Source organism: Lissotriton vulgaris, chromosome 2_1 (assembly GCF_964263255.1).
Source record: "Lissotriton vulgaris chromosome 2_1, aLisVul1.2, whole genome shotgun sequence".
Classification (NCBI taxonomy): domain Eukaryota; kingdom Metazoa; phylum Chordata; class Amphibia; order Caudata; family Salamandridae; genus Lissotriton; species Lissotriton vulgaris.
In genome coordinates this window covers 284,445,451-284,461,084 of record NC_141687.1, presented here as the reverse complement: position 1 = coordinate 284,461,084, position 15,634 = coordinate 284,445,451, and the positions used below count along the sequence as shown (strand labels likewise).

Sequence of the window (15,634 nt, the reverse complement as noted above, 5' to 3'; positions counted from 1 at the left end):
GGCCTGTGAGTTGGTCTGACTTGGGTGATGGGGAGTTGGTTAGCTATGGAGGGTGGGGAAACCTCTCTCCACATTGATTTCGTTGGGAATTCATATTTTTCTTTGAATGTGTTCGTGTGGTGCTTGTATTAATTCTGTGATTAATTCAAATACTTACAGACATATCTGCTAAATAACTATGCTTATGCAAATTGTTGTGCTGACAACTCGTTAGCTAATTTGAATTCTTCAATGTCTATCCCTCCATACAACTTAACGAACTGTTCAGCTCCTGATTTTGCAAACTTATGGAATGTGCTATCGAATAAATGGTGCTGCTTTACATGTTTTGAATGTTTTTAATCTGTATTCTGCTTTTAATGGACTTATCATTTTCTTATTAGGCCATGATTGTGAGAAATGCAAAAGACACGGCTCACACAAAAGCAGAACGAAATATTCTAGAAGAGGTGAAACACCCGTTTATTGTAGATCTCATTTATGCCTTTCAAACTGGTGGAAAACTCTACCTCATCCTTGAGTATCTCAGCGGTAAGTGTGCCTATTTTTTTTCTAGAAGTGTAAATATCGCATACCTTGGCATAAAATAGTGGTTAAAACGTGCGTGCCCTGGGAGCATATTTATCTAAATGCATGGACTTTTCCACTGAAAGGGTGTTCTCGACTCAAAACTTAGGCAAAAAATCCGCTCTATTTTCTGAATTCTTCAATCATCATACTACTGTCCGAAAATGTACCGGGTAATACAGTACACAGCTGTAACAATGTGGGTGTTTTTGAATATAAGCTGTTAATGTTATCTACACTGTGCTCCACGTTTGTCCAGCCTTGGTGCACAAAGTCTGGTTTCATACCAGATGCTCAGGATGTCCCATTCAAACTTGCACAGAAAAAAATGACTGCCCTGCACCACCCAATGCTCTGTGGCGCACCCCTTTTCCACCCTATCTGCCACCTGTCTATGGTTAGTTCTTATCCCATTTGTTCGCCTTGACTTTTCTTTGAATTTTAGCTTCCACACAGCCCTTTTTTTCTCTCTGGCTACCTTCATACTTTAATATTCTGTATGCATACACACACAGTATGAAAAAGAAAGTGCACCGTCTTACAATTATATGGTTTTACCTATTAAAACCTATCCTACCATATCTAGTATTTATATTCGCTTATTGAGCAGAAAGTTAAGAACACAAATGTCATTGAACGCAGCCTTCTCAGACTTTAGCATTGCCTTTATTTGCTGTGGGGAATCAAGATAAACCATTTACAACCCAAGTGAAAACATTTCTATAGTCAAATTAATACAATGTAACTGGTTCAGTATGGGAAATGGGGATAATTAAAAGAATTATCTGGGAAGTGTGAGAAAGTGCGATCTTTCTTCCATGGTATGCCCCCACCTTTTGCTGAATGGCTGATGTAATTTGACTGAGTGTGCCCTGGGCTCCTGCTAATCAGGTGCCCAGGGCCTGTGTTCCTTCCCTAAAACTGTGTTGAAGCTAAAACCCAATTGTGTCCAGAGAAGCCCCGTAAAGGCTGAAGCACTCATTGTGCCACCCTTGGGGGCCTGCACCCTGACACACACACACACACACACACTGACTTTGCAGGCTGAGTGTCCTGGTGCAGAACTAAACAAAGAGTCAACATGGCACACATCCCTGTGTGCCATGCCCGCAAACCCTCTGCCCTGGCATACAGCAGTCTCCCCTCTAGCTGGGTGCCCTCTGCCAGTGTTGTGGGCACAGGTGCATTAGCTCTGTGCCCCTACAGCACCAAGGGCCATTCCTGGGTACTGTAAGTGCAGTGATGCCATTAAGAGTATATGGTGCTGGGAGGTTGTCATTACGAACTCCACAGCACCATTATGGCTACACTGAAGACTGACAAGTTTGATATCAAACTTCTCAGCACATTAAACCCACACTGATGCCAGTGTGGGATTTAATGTGAAATGCACTACAGAGGGCATCTTTGAGATGCTTCCTGAAACCTAACCTACAATCCACGTCTTGTCTGAGAGGCTGCCTAGGATTCCACTCAGCAGACATGTTGCTGGACCCCTGGGTAGAGAGCCATCCGCTCTCCTAGGCCTGCAACAATGCACGTCATGGGCGAGGTGCTATGTCTCCTCCCCCAGGATGGGCAGGGGAAGCTGCAAAGGCAATGCCGCCTTTGTGAGCTTCTCCAGGCTACTTGCTGTACTCAGCAACTGGCCCCACCAGTTCTGACCCCCACTCTGGCAGGAAAAATGGCAGGAAACCCTACGTGAGGTAAGGGGGTGTGCCAGCCTATTCCAACTCTACCCTTCAGGTGGGAGAGGCGAGGTGAAGCACGACTCAGGGCTACCGCTATCTTGAGGATGGGGAGCCCTACCCAATCACAGCTAGGCCCCTGCCCCCCTCCCACAGGAGAGGAGCAGGATAGGGGGTGTACTCACCCCAGAGCAGGGACCCATTGGTCCCTGCCCTTGCCCTACCTATAACCCTCCTGTATTTAGGGGCACCCTGAACCTTCCTTCCTTCCTCAGATCCCGATTTCGAAACAAGACCAAGAAGAAGGCGACCTGCCGTGCAGCTGCTAACAAGAGGACAACACCAACTGACTTGGCCCCAGCCCTACAGGCCTTTTGATCCTTGAACCTGCTCCTGCAAAACCCCGGCGTCTCCTGCGGACAGCAACCTCGAAAACCTCGGAGGACCTGCCTACCTTGACCCTCTTAGAGACTGGGATTCCCATGAGCAGTGGTTCTGCCCAAACAGCAATACCTCTGGTACCAGCCAGGAACCGCAAACCCAGCGCACTCTGCACCCGCCGAGCCTGGCCTGTGCCTGAGTGGACAAAGACCCTGAGGATGTCCCCCCGGCAGTTCTGACCTGGAATCCAGTGCCCATGCGCCCTCCACGACGACCCAGACGACGCCTGCAGCCTCAGAACAAGGGCCCCCCCCCAACCGCGACCACCAGAGGGTAAGATTTCACGACGTCAAGACACCCAGGCGCCCCTTGTGCCCAATTCCGGGGTGCCTACCTATCCTCCAAGATCCCAACTTACCCCTCAAAGTATTGGTCGCTCCTGAAGAACCTCCGTCCCCGAGCCTGCAGCCTTTGTTCACTTTCCAAGATCTCCAATGAATAACATTGAGCGCCCGACTGCTCAAAAGCACCCAGCTGCCTGAGTGCCTCTGGCAGTGTAACCTTTTTCCTAACTTACTTCCCCATTTGCCCTGAGCAAGTGACCAGGAGCCCAGCTCCCACAGCTGCGTGGCCTGCTTGCCAGCAGCCACCAACCGAAGGCCCCCTGCCTCTCATTGGATAACATTGGGCCTAATTACCTCTGCACCCGGCTGCCCCTGTGCTGCTGAGGGTGTACCAACTGTACCTACCGGACCCTGGGAGACCCGTGAGTCTATGCCCAGAACCTTAACTCTGCCAGTAGAGTACTTACCTGAAAGTCGATAACTCACTTTTCTTCCATAGGCTAACATTGACTGGTTTTTACTTGGAAATTCTTCTAAGTGTGGAGTTTTGAAACTTTAAAATATTCATCTAAAATCAGCCGTACAGCAAATTCTGATTTACTCACTTATTATCAGGAGAGAACTCAGTGATTCATCTTTTAGCCCAGCACTGACCCTGAAAAGCAATCCGAACCGTACTTACCAGTAACTTGAATTTCCTTTCATAGGGATCCATTGTCTGGTTTTCATTAGAAAAGTTTCTAAGTGTCGATTTTTAGAAACTACAAATATTCCTTAAAAATAGCCTGTATGACTTAAACGCATACCTTCAACTGTTTACAGGAGATGCACCAGGGCTGGATCCAGAATCCAACCCGGAGTAAGAAAAAGTAATCATAACACTACTTACCTGCTAAGTGAATTTCCTCCCTAGAATAACATTGGTGATTCTATGTCAGGACCGGAGGCTTCAGATTATGCTATATCTTCCTTCGCTTTATTAACATAAAGACTCCACAGCAGCTTAGGAAAAGATATAATAAGAACAAAAAATGCTTTAAACATAAAGCATTGACGTAATGTTCAACAAATCAAACAACAACTCCCAAGAGTCTCTTTGCATAACAATAGTCCATAGTCCTTCCACTCTGTCCATCATCACTATATAACCGGACTTCTCATCCTCTTCCTCCTCTTTCTTCGCTGCTCCCGCAGCCAGTTAAGTGCTTTTCCTATTTTTTCCCTTTTCAATGCGATTGATTGTATTGTGTACGATCGTTGGGGGACTCATTGCATGGTTTATTCCCTTACAGAGTCCCCGGTTGCGGGAACGTTCTTCGTTCCTACGCGACTTTATTTCCCACTTGTGCGGTGTGTACATAGACCGCCAGGGGGCGACCTGTCGTCTCGCCGACCCTTCGGCGCGCCTCCGCAGTGCCAGGAGCCGCGCCGTGGAGTCTGCTTGCGCAGGTGCCAGCCCTCGCGTACCCCTCTGACACCTGGTGCCCCGGGTCTGTGTTTGTTCCTACTCTTGACGCCCCGTTGGGGTCTGTATAGCGGCTCTGACCGCGTGAATCACCTTCGGGTGTCCTTTGTGCACCTCTTTCATTAAAGTGTGGCCTAGCGCGCTTGAGGGGTGCGGAGACCCGGTCCCGGCGAGGAGGGTCTGCGCGCTTGGGGGTTGGTGCAGCCCACCTGCCACGCCAGTTGGCCCAAAACGTGATCGCAGCCGCTTGGCCTGCCCACATTCGAGATCCTTCTCGGTTGGCTCTCTTGGGTGCCCCGCATTTGCCCTTGGTTCCGAGATGGAAGGGGAATACGAAGAGGAACCCTGCCCCTATTTGCAGGACGACGAGTTCTACCAGGCGGTGGACAATTCCATCTACCGCTGCGTGACGGAGGTGGTAGGCCCCATGGAAGACCGCCTTTCCGCCCGCATCGTGGAAGAGTGCGCGAAGCTGGCAGCGGCGCATGTGCCTCCATCCCCCGAGCTCCCGGGGACGTCCGGCGGGTTGCCACCCGCCCCGAAGAGGCCTTGTAAGGAGGGGCCGTCATCGGAGGCCCACGGTGTGGACAGGGGCGCTTTTGAGCGTCTTCGTGACGCCTTCCTGGCTAAGGCGACGGCGGTGCCCCCTGCACCCTTGGTGGATCCTAGTGCTTCGGGGGACGTGTCTACGGCCCCCGCCTCCCCAATCTACGACTCTCCGGACACGGATGACGACGGGGAATCGACCCGATCTTGGCTTCCGGCGCCCTCTGCCAAGGAGATGCCCCGGGATGAGTCGGGCATGCTGGACCCGGACGAGATAGTCCACCCCCGGTCCGCAGCCTGGACACCGGGGGTGACGGTGGCGAAATTTGTCGCGGGCAGGCTGCGCAAGCCCCTGGAAAAGGAAGCGAGGGGTTGCCTACGTGGGGAGTGCCCTCGGCCAACTTTGGAAGGGAAAGTGGCCATGACCCCGGAGTTGGACCCCAAGATGGCCACCTTCCTGGCGAAGTTTATGAAGGATCCCAGGAAAGGGATTGACCGGTCCTGGCGGGCCTGCCAGGACAAATTATTAGATGCGGTCGGGCCCGCCACGAAGATCCTCGACATGGCGGAAGAGGCTAGAGCGAATGGCACCGCCATTTCACCGGAGGTGCTCTCGAATTGGGCCCAGAGGGTGATTGTGTTCTTGGGCAACGCCAACTGTGCCCTGTCCACGGAGAGGCGGCGTTCGCTCCTGATCAAGCTGGACCCGAAGTTGGGGGACCTGGCCTCGTCGGAGGCGGGTGCTGTGGCCCAGGGTGGCCTCTTCGGCGAGCCCTTCACCAGGGAGCTGGGCAAGTTTGTGAACACGTTCACGTCGCTGGACAAGGCCCAGTCTAGCATCAAGAGGGTGTTCCACCAGCGTTTCTCTGGAGGGGCCGGTCGCGGTAGGGGCCGCGCGATCGGCCGTGGTCAGCAGACCAACAACAAAGGACAAGGCTCCGGAAGAGGTCAATACGAGACCTCTGCCAACTACACCAACTTCTATCCCACCAGGGGACAGCGCTTCGGTGGCAGAGGGTTCAAGAAGAACTCCGGACAAGGAAATGCCCCCGGTTAGTGTACTTTGTTTGGATCAGGTTCCAATTGGGGGGCGGCTGGCAAGCTTTTACGAGGAGTGGGAATTGCTCACTGCCGACGCTTGGGTTTTGCAAACTGTACGAGGTTTCCATATCGAGTTTTACGACCAGCCCACTCAAGCGAGGCCCCCGCGCCCGATGGTTTTTTCAGAGTCCGACGCGCGCTTGATAGACGGAGAGATCTCGGACTTGCTGCGCAAGGGAGCCATCCGTCTATCAACTCGCCACCCGCATGGGTTCCTCAGCAACGTCTTTTTAGTGGACAAGACGGATGGGGGCAAGAGACCTGTGATCAACCTCAAAGAGTTCAATGGGTGGCTGGTCTACCGTCACTTCAAGATGGAGGGGATCCACCTCCTTCGAGACGTGCTCCTCCCTCGGGATTGGATGGTGAGACTGGATCTCAAGGACGCCTACTTGGTCGTCCCCATCCACCCCCCTCATCGTCGTTTCCCACAATTCCTGTGGGACGACAAGGTGTTCGAATTCACCGCCCTGCCGTTCGGTCTTTCTTCGGCCCCGTGGTGCTTCACGAAGGTCCTCCACCCGGTAGTGGAGTTTCTCAGAAGTCAAGGGGTCCGTATGCTAGTATACTTGGACGACATCCTCCTCATGGGGCAGTGCCCGGAGGTACTAGCGGGCCAGCTGCGTCAAGCTGTCGGCTTGCTCCAGAGGCTGGGGTTTGTCATCAACGGCTCCAAGTCTGTTTTGGTTCCCACTCAGCAGATCACCTTTTTAGGTTTCGTGGTGGACTCGGTACAGGCGGTCTTGAGCCTGCCGGGTCGGAAGGTCGCAAAGATACGACACCTGCTTCGGCAGACGATCGCGAGGGATCGTACGTCTCTGCGCCATATCGCCAAGGTGGTGGGCCTTCTCTCGTCCTCCATCCAGGCGATTTTCCCAGGCCCACTGCACTACAGGGCTCTCCAACGCCTGAAGGCGCAACATCTGCGCCGTGGGATGGGTTACGATCAGTGGGTTCCCCTCACGGACGAAGTGAAGGAGGAAATGTCATGGTGGCTGTCTCACATGGAGGCATGGAATGGTCGAGCGATCTTCGGTTCGGCTCCGGACCTGATCATAGAGTCCGACGCCAGCAGGTCGGGCTGGGGCGCCCGGTGCGGGGATTTTTCCACCGGCGGCGCCTGGTCGTCAGAAGAACAACAATTGCATATCAATTGTTTGGAGCTCCTTGCGGGCTCCTTCGCAGTTCGCTGTTGGACCAAAGATTCGGTCAAGGCTTGTGTCCTGTTCCGGATGGACAATATTTCGGCGGTTCGGTATGTGAACCATCTAGGGGGTCCTCGTTCCCGCGCCTTGGCGGACTTGGCGAAGGACTTCTGGGATTATTGCCTGTCTCGTCACATTGCGGTGACGGCGGAATACCTGCCAGGCCAGTGGATGGACAATATTTCGGCGGTTCGGTATGTGAACCATCTAGGGGGTCCTCGTTCCCGCGCCTTGTCGGACTTGGCGAAGGACTTCTGGGATTATTGCCTGTCTCGTCACATTGCGGTGACGGCGGAATACCTGCCAGGCCAGTGCAATCTATTGTAACCAAAAAGTCTATTGCCTATTTGAAAAGTATTTAACTACAGTAACTCATTCTGAGAAAGTATATTTTGATGCCTTGTTGGTTCTATAATAAAACAACTAAATCCTTTGATACAAAACGATTGGCCTAGAGTTCAGTTCTTGAGTGTGAGACCATTTGGGACTGAGTGTGTACAACAAATGCTTGACACTGTCCTCTGATACTGCCTTACTGCTAGTTTCCACTTTAGAGAATAAGGTTATATCTAACTTTAACCTCTGCCAAACCTCTGGGGACTGTGGACTCTGTGCACACTGTACCTTACTTTGGTCCAGTATGTACAGAGCCACTTTCTTACAGGAAGTAAAGCAAAGGCTTCATCTAATTTACTTTTCTCTGCTTATTAGTGCTGGTTTTAATCGCTAGTGGATACTTATTGATTTAATTAAGATTTGCACTAGCACTTTAACCTCTTCGCTTTTGAAAGGCTGCAAGAAGCAGATCCTTGTTCTTTTAATAGAACCTTTGAATACAATGTATTTAATCATACATGCAAGGTTTATCTAAAAAAAAAACTGCCACAGGAGAGAGACCTTGTACTGAGTACAATTTATTGCACATTGATTGGCCCTGCTGGGTGACTTTTTTTTAAACTAATTACAGCTGGTACGATTACTAATTTTAATTTCACACAATAGGTTTAACCATGCAGCTTATGTATATTTTTAAGTTTAATTATGTACTGTTGGTTTGTTGTGTACTGTATGCTGCTTTTATGATCCTGGAGATCGAAAATAAAGCGATCTGAAAGAGATCGTAGGTATAGATTCCTTACGGATCCAGTCTGATTCCTTAGTTCCAGGCATCAGACTTGATCCGTAGACATTTTTCCATAGCAGTACTCCTGCGCTTCGGTAGGTGGCATTTGTCGACTCTGCTTCCGGGGTCGTGGTCGCCGGGATGACGTTGCGGTGTCTATTTAGCCAGCGCCCCCCCCTTGCACACTGACGTACCCCTTGCACACTGACGTCCGTTCTTTCTATTTCCATGCATGCCAGCCAGTGCAGATCAGGAGAGAGCATACCCTTCAGTCACTTTTTGACTAAACCTTTTTTGACATTTGTCGGTCTTTTTTTTTTTTTGAGGCTTCGACTCCTGGTAGCACGAGGGATGTACCATCATCGGACCTGCTTCAAGCCCTGTGACTCCTCTCATAAGTTGATTTCGGTCACCAATACTCACCTTGTGTGCCTTTGGTGTCTGGAGCGCGACCACTATCCAAAGTTGTGCTCTGACTGCCAGGCTGTGAACCTGAAGTCCTTGCGGGAGTGGTCCTGAAAGCTTTTGGAGGCCCGGCAGTACGCTCCGCTCCGCTCAGCGCTGCTCAAGGTCCCGATCGAGGGGAAGGTTGCAGTCATTACCATTTCTCCTCGAAGTCTTCGCACGCCTCCGGTAAGTCAAAGCACAAGGAAGGCGAAGAAGCATCGTCGTTCTTCGCCTTCTTCCCGTCTTCCAGATGCGATGCGGGACTCTGAGCGTCTTCGCACGCCAACACCATCTTCAGAGCCTGCTGGGAGGGTTCCATGCTTCTCTCCATTTCCCAGAGCCGGAGCGTCCCCTGCCCAACATTTTGCATTTTACGAAGCGATCCGTAGCATTTTTGGACAGTCCGACTCTGCTTGTGCGCCTTTGGGCCCCGTGGACTCGGTTGGAGGCCCTAGGCCTTCAAAGTGAGCGGCTCTGGCCTCTGTGCCCCAAGGATCCATGCCTGGATCTAGATCGGCGCCGGTCAACCTCACGGCACCTTCCCCAGTGCTGATTCCAGTGGCGACGCCCCCAATGCCAGTTGTGCCCCGACATCGACCCCAAACTCACCCCTGGCTTGGTTACTGTGCCGGACCGATGTTGGTACCGGTGCTGGGCGGTACTTTTGTACCGCTGTTCATCCCTGGCGTTCCCTATCGCCCTGAGTGGCAACCAGAGAAGTGTGAGGAGGACAAGAGGGGGTCTGTTGACCCTCTAGCAGACCAACTTGAGGAGCCGTACTGGCGAAAGGAGTTGGGTGAGGATACTTCCCCAGGCCTTGGTATGCCTTTTCCCCCTACCTTGTCTACGGAAGAGGGAGCTTCCTATGCTTTTGTGTTGCGTAGGGTGGCGTAGGCCTTGAGCTTCCTACGGTGGCTGTCAGGACTAACCGCCTGACTGCGTTGCTTCAGCCGCAGCATTTTCTTCCAATTACCTACTGCCTTTTAATGAGGCTCTCACTGGCATCCTTCTGGGCACTTTGTCCAAGCCCAGCACAGGGGCTCCTGTGGACCGGATGATTGCCAGCGCCTGAACCAAGCGACCCACTTTTCCTCTCCCAACACATTACCCCTGAGAGCTTGGTGGTCCAAGCCTCATTTTCAAAAAAAGCATTCCCTACTGCTCCCCCCAGATAGGGAATCCAAGAAGCTGGACCATCTTGGTAAGAGGTTTTCTTCCAGCTTAGGACTGCGGTTGGTGAACACTGCATGTCTCTGAGGCTGTTATACGCCCACGATGTGGGGTACGGTGGCGCAAGTGCTGCCACATTGCCCGGAGGAGGCCCGGGCCGTGCCCACCCGCACTGTTGCTGAGGGTCGATATGCAGCTAAGTTCACCATCTGGTGTGGGCTGGATTCTGCCGACTCGCTGGGTAGAACGGGTTCCACGTCAGTAGCCCTGAGGCGCTGTGCCTGACTTTGAACATCTGGCTTCTCTCTGGAAGCCCTTTAATGGCGGTCGCCTGTTTGGTGACAAGACGTACAACATGCTAGAGCGCTTCAAGGATGCAAGGGCCATGGGCAGATCCTTGGGCCTCGCAGCAACTTCTTGCTCCCTTTCGTGGCTACAGAAGGGGTGCCCACCACGTTCTGCCCAAAGCCACAGCGCCGCGCACGCAACCCAGCCTATGTGTGGCCAGGGCGTTGGAGGTCTGGGGGCCAGAGGGCAGGCTAGCTCGCCTATGTCACCTTTGCAGCAGCCTCCAAACCTTCCTAGTCCAACTTTTCAGGTGGGGGAGGTGATGGCGGCAGGATTCGCCATCACCTCCCCCACTGTCACATCACGTCGGACAGGTGGGTTTTGCAGATAGTCCGAAGGGGCTACTCTCTCCCCTTCGACTACCCATCCCTCCATGCCACCAGCACTCCATCGCATGTCGCAAGATAACCTGGTCCTTCTCTGCCAGGAAGTTACTTCTCTCTTGGTCAAGGGAGCTATCTAACAAGTCCCTGTGCCAGAAGTAGGTTGTGTTTGTTACTCTCACTACGTCCTGGTACCCAATAAGGACAAAGGCCTGTGTCCTATCTTGGGCCTCAGGGACATCAAGCGCTTCCTCAGAAAGAAGAAGTTCATAATGTTAACCTTGACTCCGGTCCTGTCCGCTCTCGACCCGGTAGACTGGAAGGTAGCGTTGGACTTTGAGGACGCTTATTTTCACATCCCCGTCTTGCCTGCCTACCGGCGTTACCTACGGTTCACAGTAGGCCACAAGCATTTTCAGTTTACTGTGCTCCCCTTTGGCCTAGCCAGCCCTCCTCGGGGTTTCCCGAAAGTGATGGCGGTTGTCTCAGCTTATCTGCTCAGATCAGGGGATCCAGTCTTCCCCTATCTCGACGACTATCTGTTGAAGGCAAGCTCGCCCCAGGCTGTTGTCGCCCACCTCCAGACTAGGGCAAACCTCCTGCATTCACTGAGGTTCACTATCAATGTACCAAAGTCGCCCCAGATTCCCTCTCAGAAGCTTCTTTTTATCAGAGCAGTTCTGGATACATTGTAGTTCGGCCTATCCTCCCAAGCAGCGCGTCCGGTATATTTGGGCTATGATACCGATGTTTCAGCCTCTATCCCGGATTTCGGTGAGAATAACTGAGGCTGCTGGGCCTCATGGCATCCTGCAGGTAGATCATGCTAGATGGCATATGCGGGCTCTGCAATAGGACCTGAAGTTCCAGTGGGTGCAGCATCAGGGCAATCTTTCAGATATCATCCAGATCTCGGAGGGGGACTGCAAGTCGGTTGTAGTGGTGGCTCACAAACTAGGATTGGGTCAGCAGCAGATCCCTCTCCCTTGCCCAACCAGAGTTCACAGTGGTGACGGATGCGTCACTCCTGGGACGGGGCGCCAACATGAGAGGCAGAGATCAGAGGCCTCTGGTCTCCGGCGGAGTCCGGGCTCCACATCAACTTTCTGGAACTTCCAAAGATCCGTCTTGCACTGAAGGCGTTCCTTCCTTCTGTCAAAGGAAGAGTAGTGCAGGTGTTCACGGACAACGCCACATCATGTGGTACTGCAACAAACAGGGCGGGGTGGGGTCGTGGTCCCTATGTCAAGAGGCTCTTCACTTTTGGGCATGCCTGGAACATCAGGGCATATCCCTGGTTGTTCAACACCTGGCGGGTTCCCTGAATGCCAATGCGGATGAACTGAGCCACCGGTGCATGATGGATCACAATTGGCGTTTTAACTCAAAGCTGGTGCAAGGTCTCTTTCAGCAGTGGGGAGAGCCTTGGTTAGATCTGTTCGCCACCGAAGAGAACGCGCAATGTCCGCAGTTTTGCACGTTGGAGTTTCCAAGGCGGCACTCCCTTGGCGACGCCTTTCATTGCTAGTGGAATTGCGGCCTCCTGTATGCCTTTCCGCCTGTACCACTTCTACCCAGAGTGCTGAAGAAGATCAAGTGTGATCGGGCCCAAGTAATTCTTGTGGCTCCGGACTGGGCGCAAAGAGTCTGGTTCCTTGAGCTCTTGAGCATGGCCATCGATCCTCTGATCAGACTGCCTCTTTGGAAGGATTTTCTGTCGAAGCAATGGGGGACGGCTCCCCACCCGAACCTATCCAGTCTTCAACTCCTTTTGTAAAGATTGAGCGGCGGCAGTTGACAGCTATTGACCTTCCTCCCGTAGTCTGTAATTTACAAAACGGTATACGCCTGGGGGCGTGGCCTGCTGAGCAGCGGAATGGCAGCTCTCTGAGTGCACTCCGTTGATCGGGATTAAATCCTGCAATTATCCTACATCCCGGAGTGAGCAGCACTCGCCAAAACCTGCACGAGTGTAGCGAATTGTGGGGGGAGCAATCGACCAAAATCGTGACTTCCCCGCACGCACTGGATTAGCGCACTGCAGCCTTCTAGCCTGTGCCGATACTGCTGAGGGCGCCTGCAGAGCTTGGAGGACGGGAGTCTAGCCTACTCGAGGCCGCGGCTCTTTAGGCCCAGTCGGAAACACTGAGACTAGGCCGGATCAGGCTATAAGCAAAATAAAGGACACGCGCTGGGGTTTTTCGGCGGCGCTTTACTCCTGGAACCGGCTGCATACCCAGAGGCTGCACAGCGACGCCCAGAAGCTAAAAGGACACACTCGCATCACGCTCCGCTGCTGGCGTAGGAGGTGAGACGCAGTAGGCCCGCCATTACAGGGCTGCCTGACGGCAATACTTGCGAGGCAGAAGTGACTCGGCGAGCGGAGAGCCGCGGAGCTGTGAGCGACCGAAGGAACACCGGGGTGAAAAGATCCCTTTTAGCAGCTCGATCTCCCCTGGCCATGCGGGGAGACATGCTTTGCGAGGTGGCGTCACCGGGGGGGGGGGGGGGTGATCAACGTGCCCCAGCACAGAGCGGATGCTGAACATCCTTGACCCTGCCTAGTGGGATTGTGTCTATGCCCACTCGACGATAAGGGTGAGAGAAGACACCACAACTCCCTGCTGTGGTTTGGAGCAGCTGAGTTTCGATTGCTGGCACAATTGCAGGGGTACAAACGTGGAGAGGCGGCAGCCATTTTGTAGCCGCGCAGGTGGAGCTCGCAGATGTGATGGCACAGGTTGATTAAAGGTGGTTGAGTGATTGTTTTTACGCTCACCATACTCCAATAGAGCTGGAAACTCCCAAAGCTACCTACCAGAGCTGAAGGCGGGGACTTGCTCCTTGGCGCCCTCCACAATGCGACGCTGATAGCAGATCGCCCGCTATTGCCACTATTCACGCAGCTGAGGCTGCGAGCTGTGCCACTGACTTTGTCAGATAAACAGTGGGATCAGAGTCCTGTTGAGCGGAGAGAGAAGGCTGCTCAAATTGCCCATATCCTCTATATCGGACAGCTGCCCAGAGCAGCTTGCGGAGGCCCAACTACGGTAGTGTAAGTTTCCCCTTGCTGGGAGAAAAACTGGGTGACATTGGGTGAAACGCTGACCTAGCTCATAGCTCTACTGACATGGGGAGACAGGGCGACAGACAACCCAAGCTAACTTTTGAGAACAAGAAGGCGCCCAAACAGGGAGAGCAGGACCAGGACACCCAGGCAGGAGGCTCTAAGGAGATGGATGTTGATGACCGGAGCCCAGAGCTCAGGACCCTGATGCTCTATATGCGCTCAAGTCTCCGGAATATCGATGCCAAACTGGATAACCTAACGTCACAGCTGGATGCAGTCAAATCTGAAGTCGGCACTCACGCAAACCACCTGGATTCCCTTGAAAATCGACACACAGAATGCCATGGATTTTAGATGGAATCTAAAGAACAGCTGCTACATATGGACAAACTGCTTGGTAAAATCAGGGGCAAGAACGAGGATTTAGAAGCGAGATCCAGACGTAACAATATACGCATTAGCGGAGTTCCGGAGACGACAGCCATTACTAAAATGGAAACGTATGTGTCAGACCTGCTGCATGAGCTGTTCGACCCGCATCTCTCTGGTGTGTTCGCGGTGAAAAGGGCACACAGATTGCTGGGACCGAGACAGTCTGTGGGAGCTACGCCCAGGCCCATTATTGCGCGTCTGATGAACTACCATGACAGGGACCTGGTGCTACGCATGTCTAGAGAAAAGGGCAAAATCACTCCTAAGGGAAATGCAATTTCGTTCTACCCAGACTTTACACCTGCGGTGCAAGCTGCAAGACGGAAATTACATACTCCGCTATTTATTCTAACTACTCTAGGGGGGTTGCAGTCCTGGTGAGACTGGGATTAGACTGGAGAGAGGTGCTAACACAAGTAGATTCAGAAGGTCGCTATCTCCTCATTCTCATAGTGGCCGTATATTGCCCGAATACAGACTCCCCTGACTACTTCACTATACTGTGGTCCAGAGTTAAATCGATTGGGTGCGACACAATTCTGTGGGGGGGTGATTTCAATGCAATAATCTCCGACAGTTTGGACAGGAAAGGGACGGCTAGGACACTACATCCGGCAGCCAGTGCGGCAATCCGGGAAATAATAGGGGAAGGCGACCTGATAGATGTATGGAGGAGCAGGCATGGCACATTGCAGGAAGGCACCTGTGTAACTGAACACCACAATGCATGGTCCCGCCTCGATTTTTGGTTACTGTCTCGAGATCTGGCTGCCTGTGCGGTCTAGATAAAGCACCTGCCCCGATCTCTGTCTGATCACGCCCCGTGCATGTTGGGGCTATCACTGCCGACCATGCCCAATCATGCGTTCACATGGAGGCTCCCACCTCACGCCCTACTCGACGAGGCCTTTAAGGCTGAGATAGGTAATGACATCGAAGACTGTTTTCAGAATAATGCTGGGTCGGTTGACACAGAGGGTACGCTCTGGGAAGCCTTTAAGGTAGTGATGCGTGGGCAATGCATTGCGAGACAAGCAGGGGTACTCAATATCATTAGGAACTCCCTTACCTCCTTTGAAGCTGATATTAAGGCTCTTGAGACTCAGTTCTTTGACACAGGACATGATGATACCTCGGGTTCCTCAAGGCCAAACTGTTAGAGTATGCTGAAGAAGCGCAGCGCGAAGTGAAATTTCTGGGGAAATATGCAGAGGCGAGGAGATATGGTGTGGGGGACAGGCCGGGAAGGACACTGGCGAACATGATCAGGCCATCCAGAACAGCGACGCATATTCACGAAATTCGAGACCAATCCGATACTATGGTGAGAGGACAGGAGGAGATATTGAGGATGTTCTTGGGTTTCTACTCTGATCTATACACAGCCACTCAAACTGAATGTCCAGAGTGGATGGGGTCCTTTT

The 15,634-nt window shown here is 52.6% G+C and overlaps 1 protein-coding gene across 1 annotated transcript in view; it reads left to right on the top strand.

Annotated features, from left to right (window-relative positions):
- The window catches only part of RPS6KB1 (ribosomal protein S6 kinase B1), a 350,261-nt gene that overhangs the window by 87,165 nt on the left and 247,462 nt on the right, over positions 1-15,634 (top strand). The window contains exon 5 of the mRNA XM_086954940.1: positions 384-531. Coding sequence (XP_086811066.1) covers positions 384-531 — 148 coding nt within the window. The remainder of the gene's footprint in view (positions 1-383; positions 532-15,634) is intronic.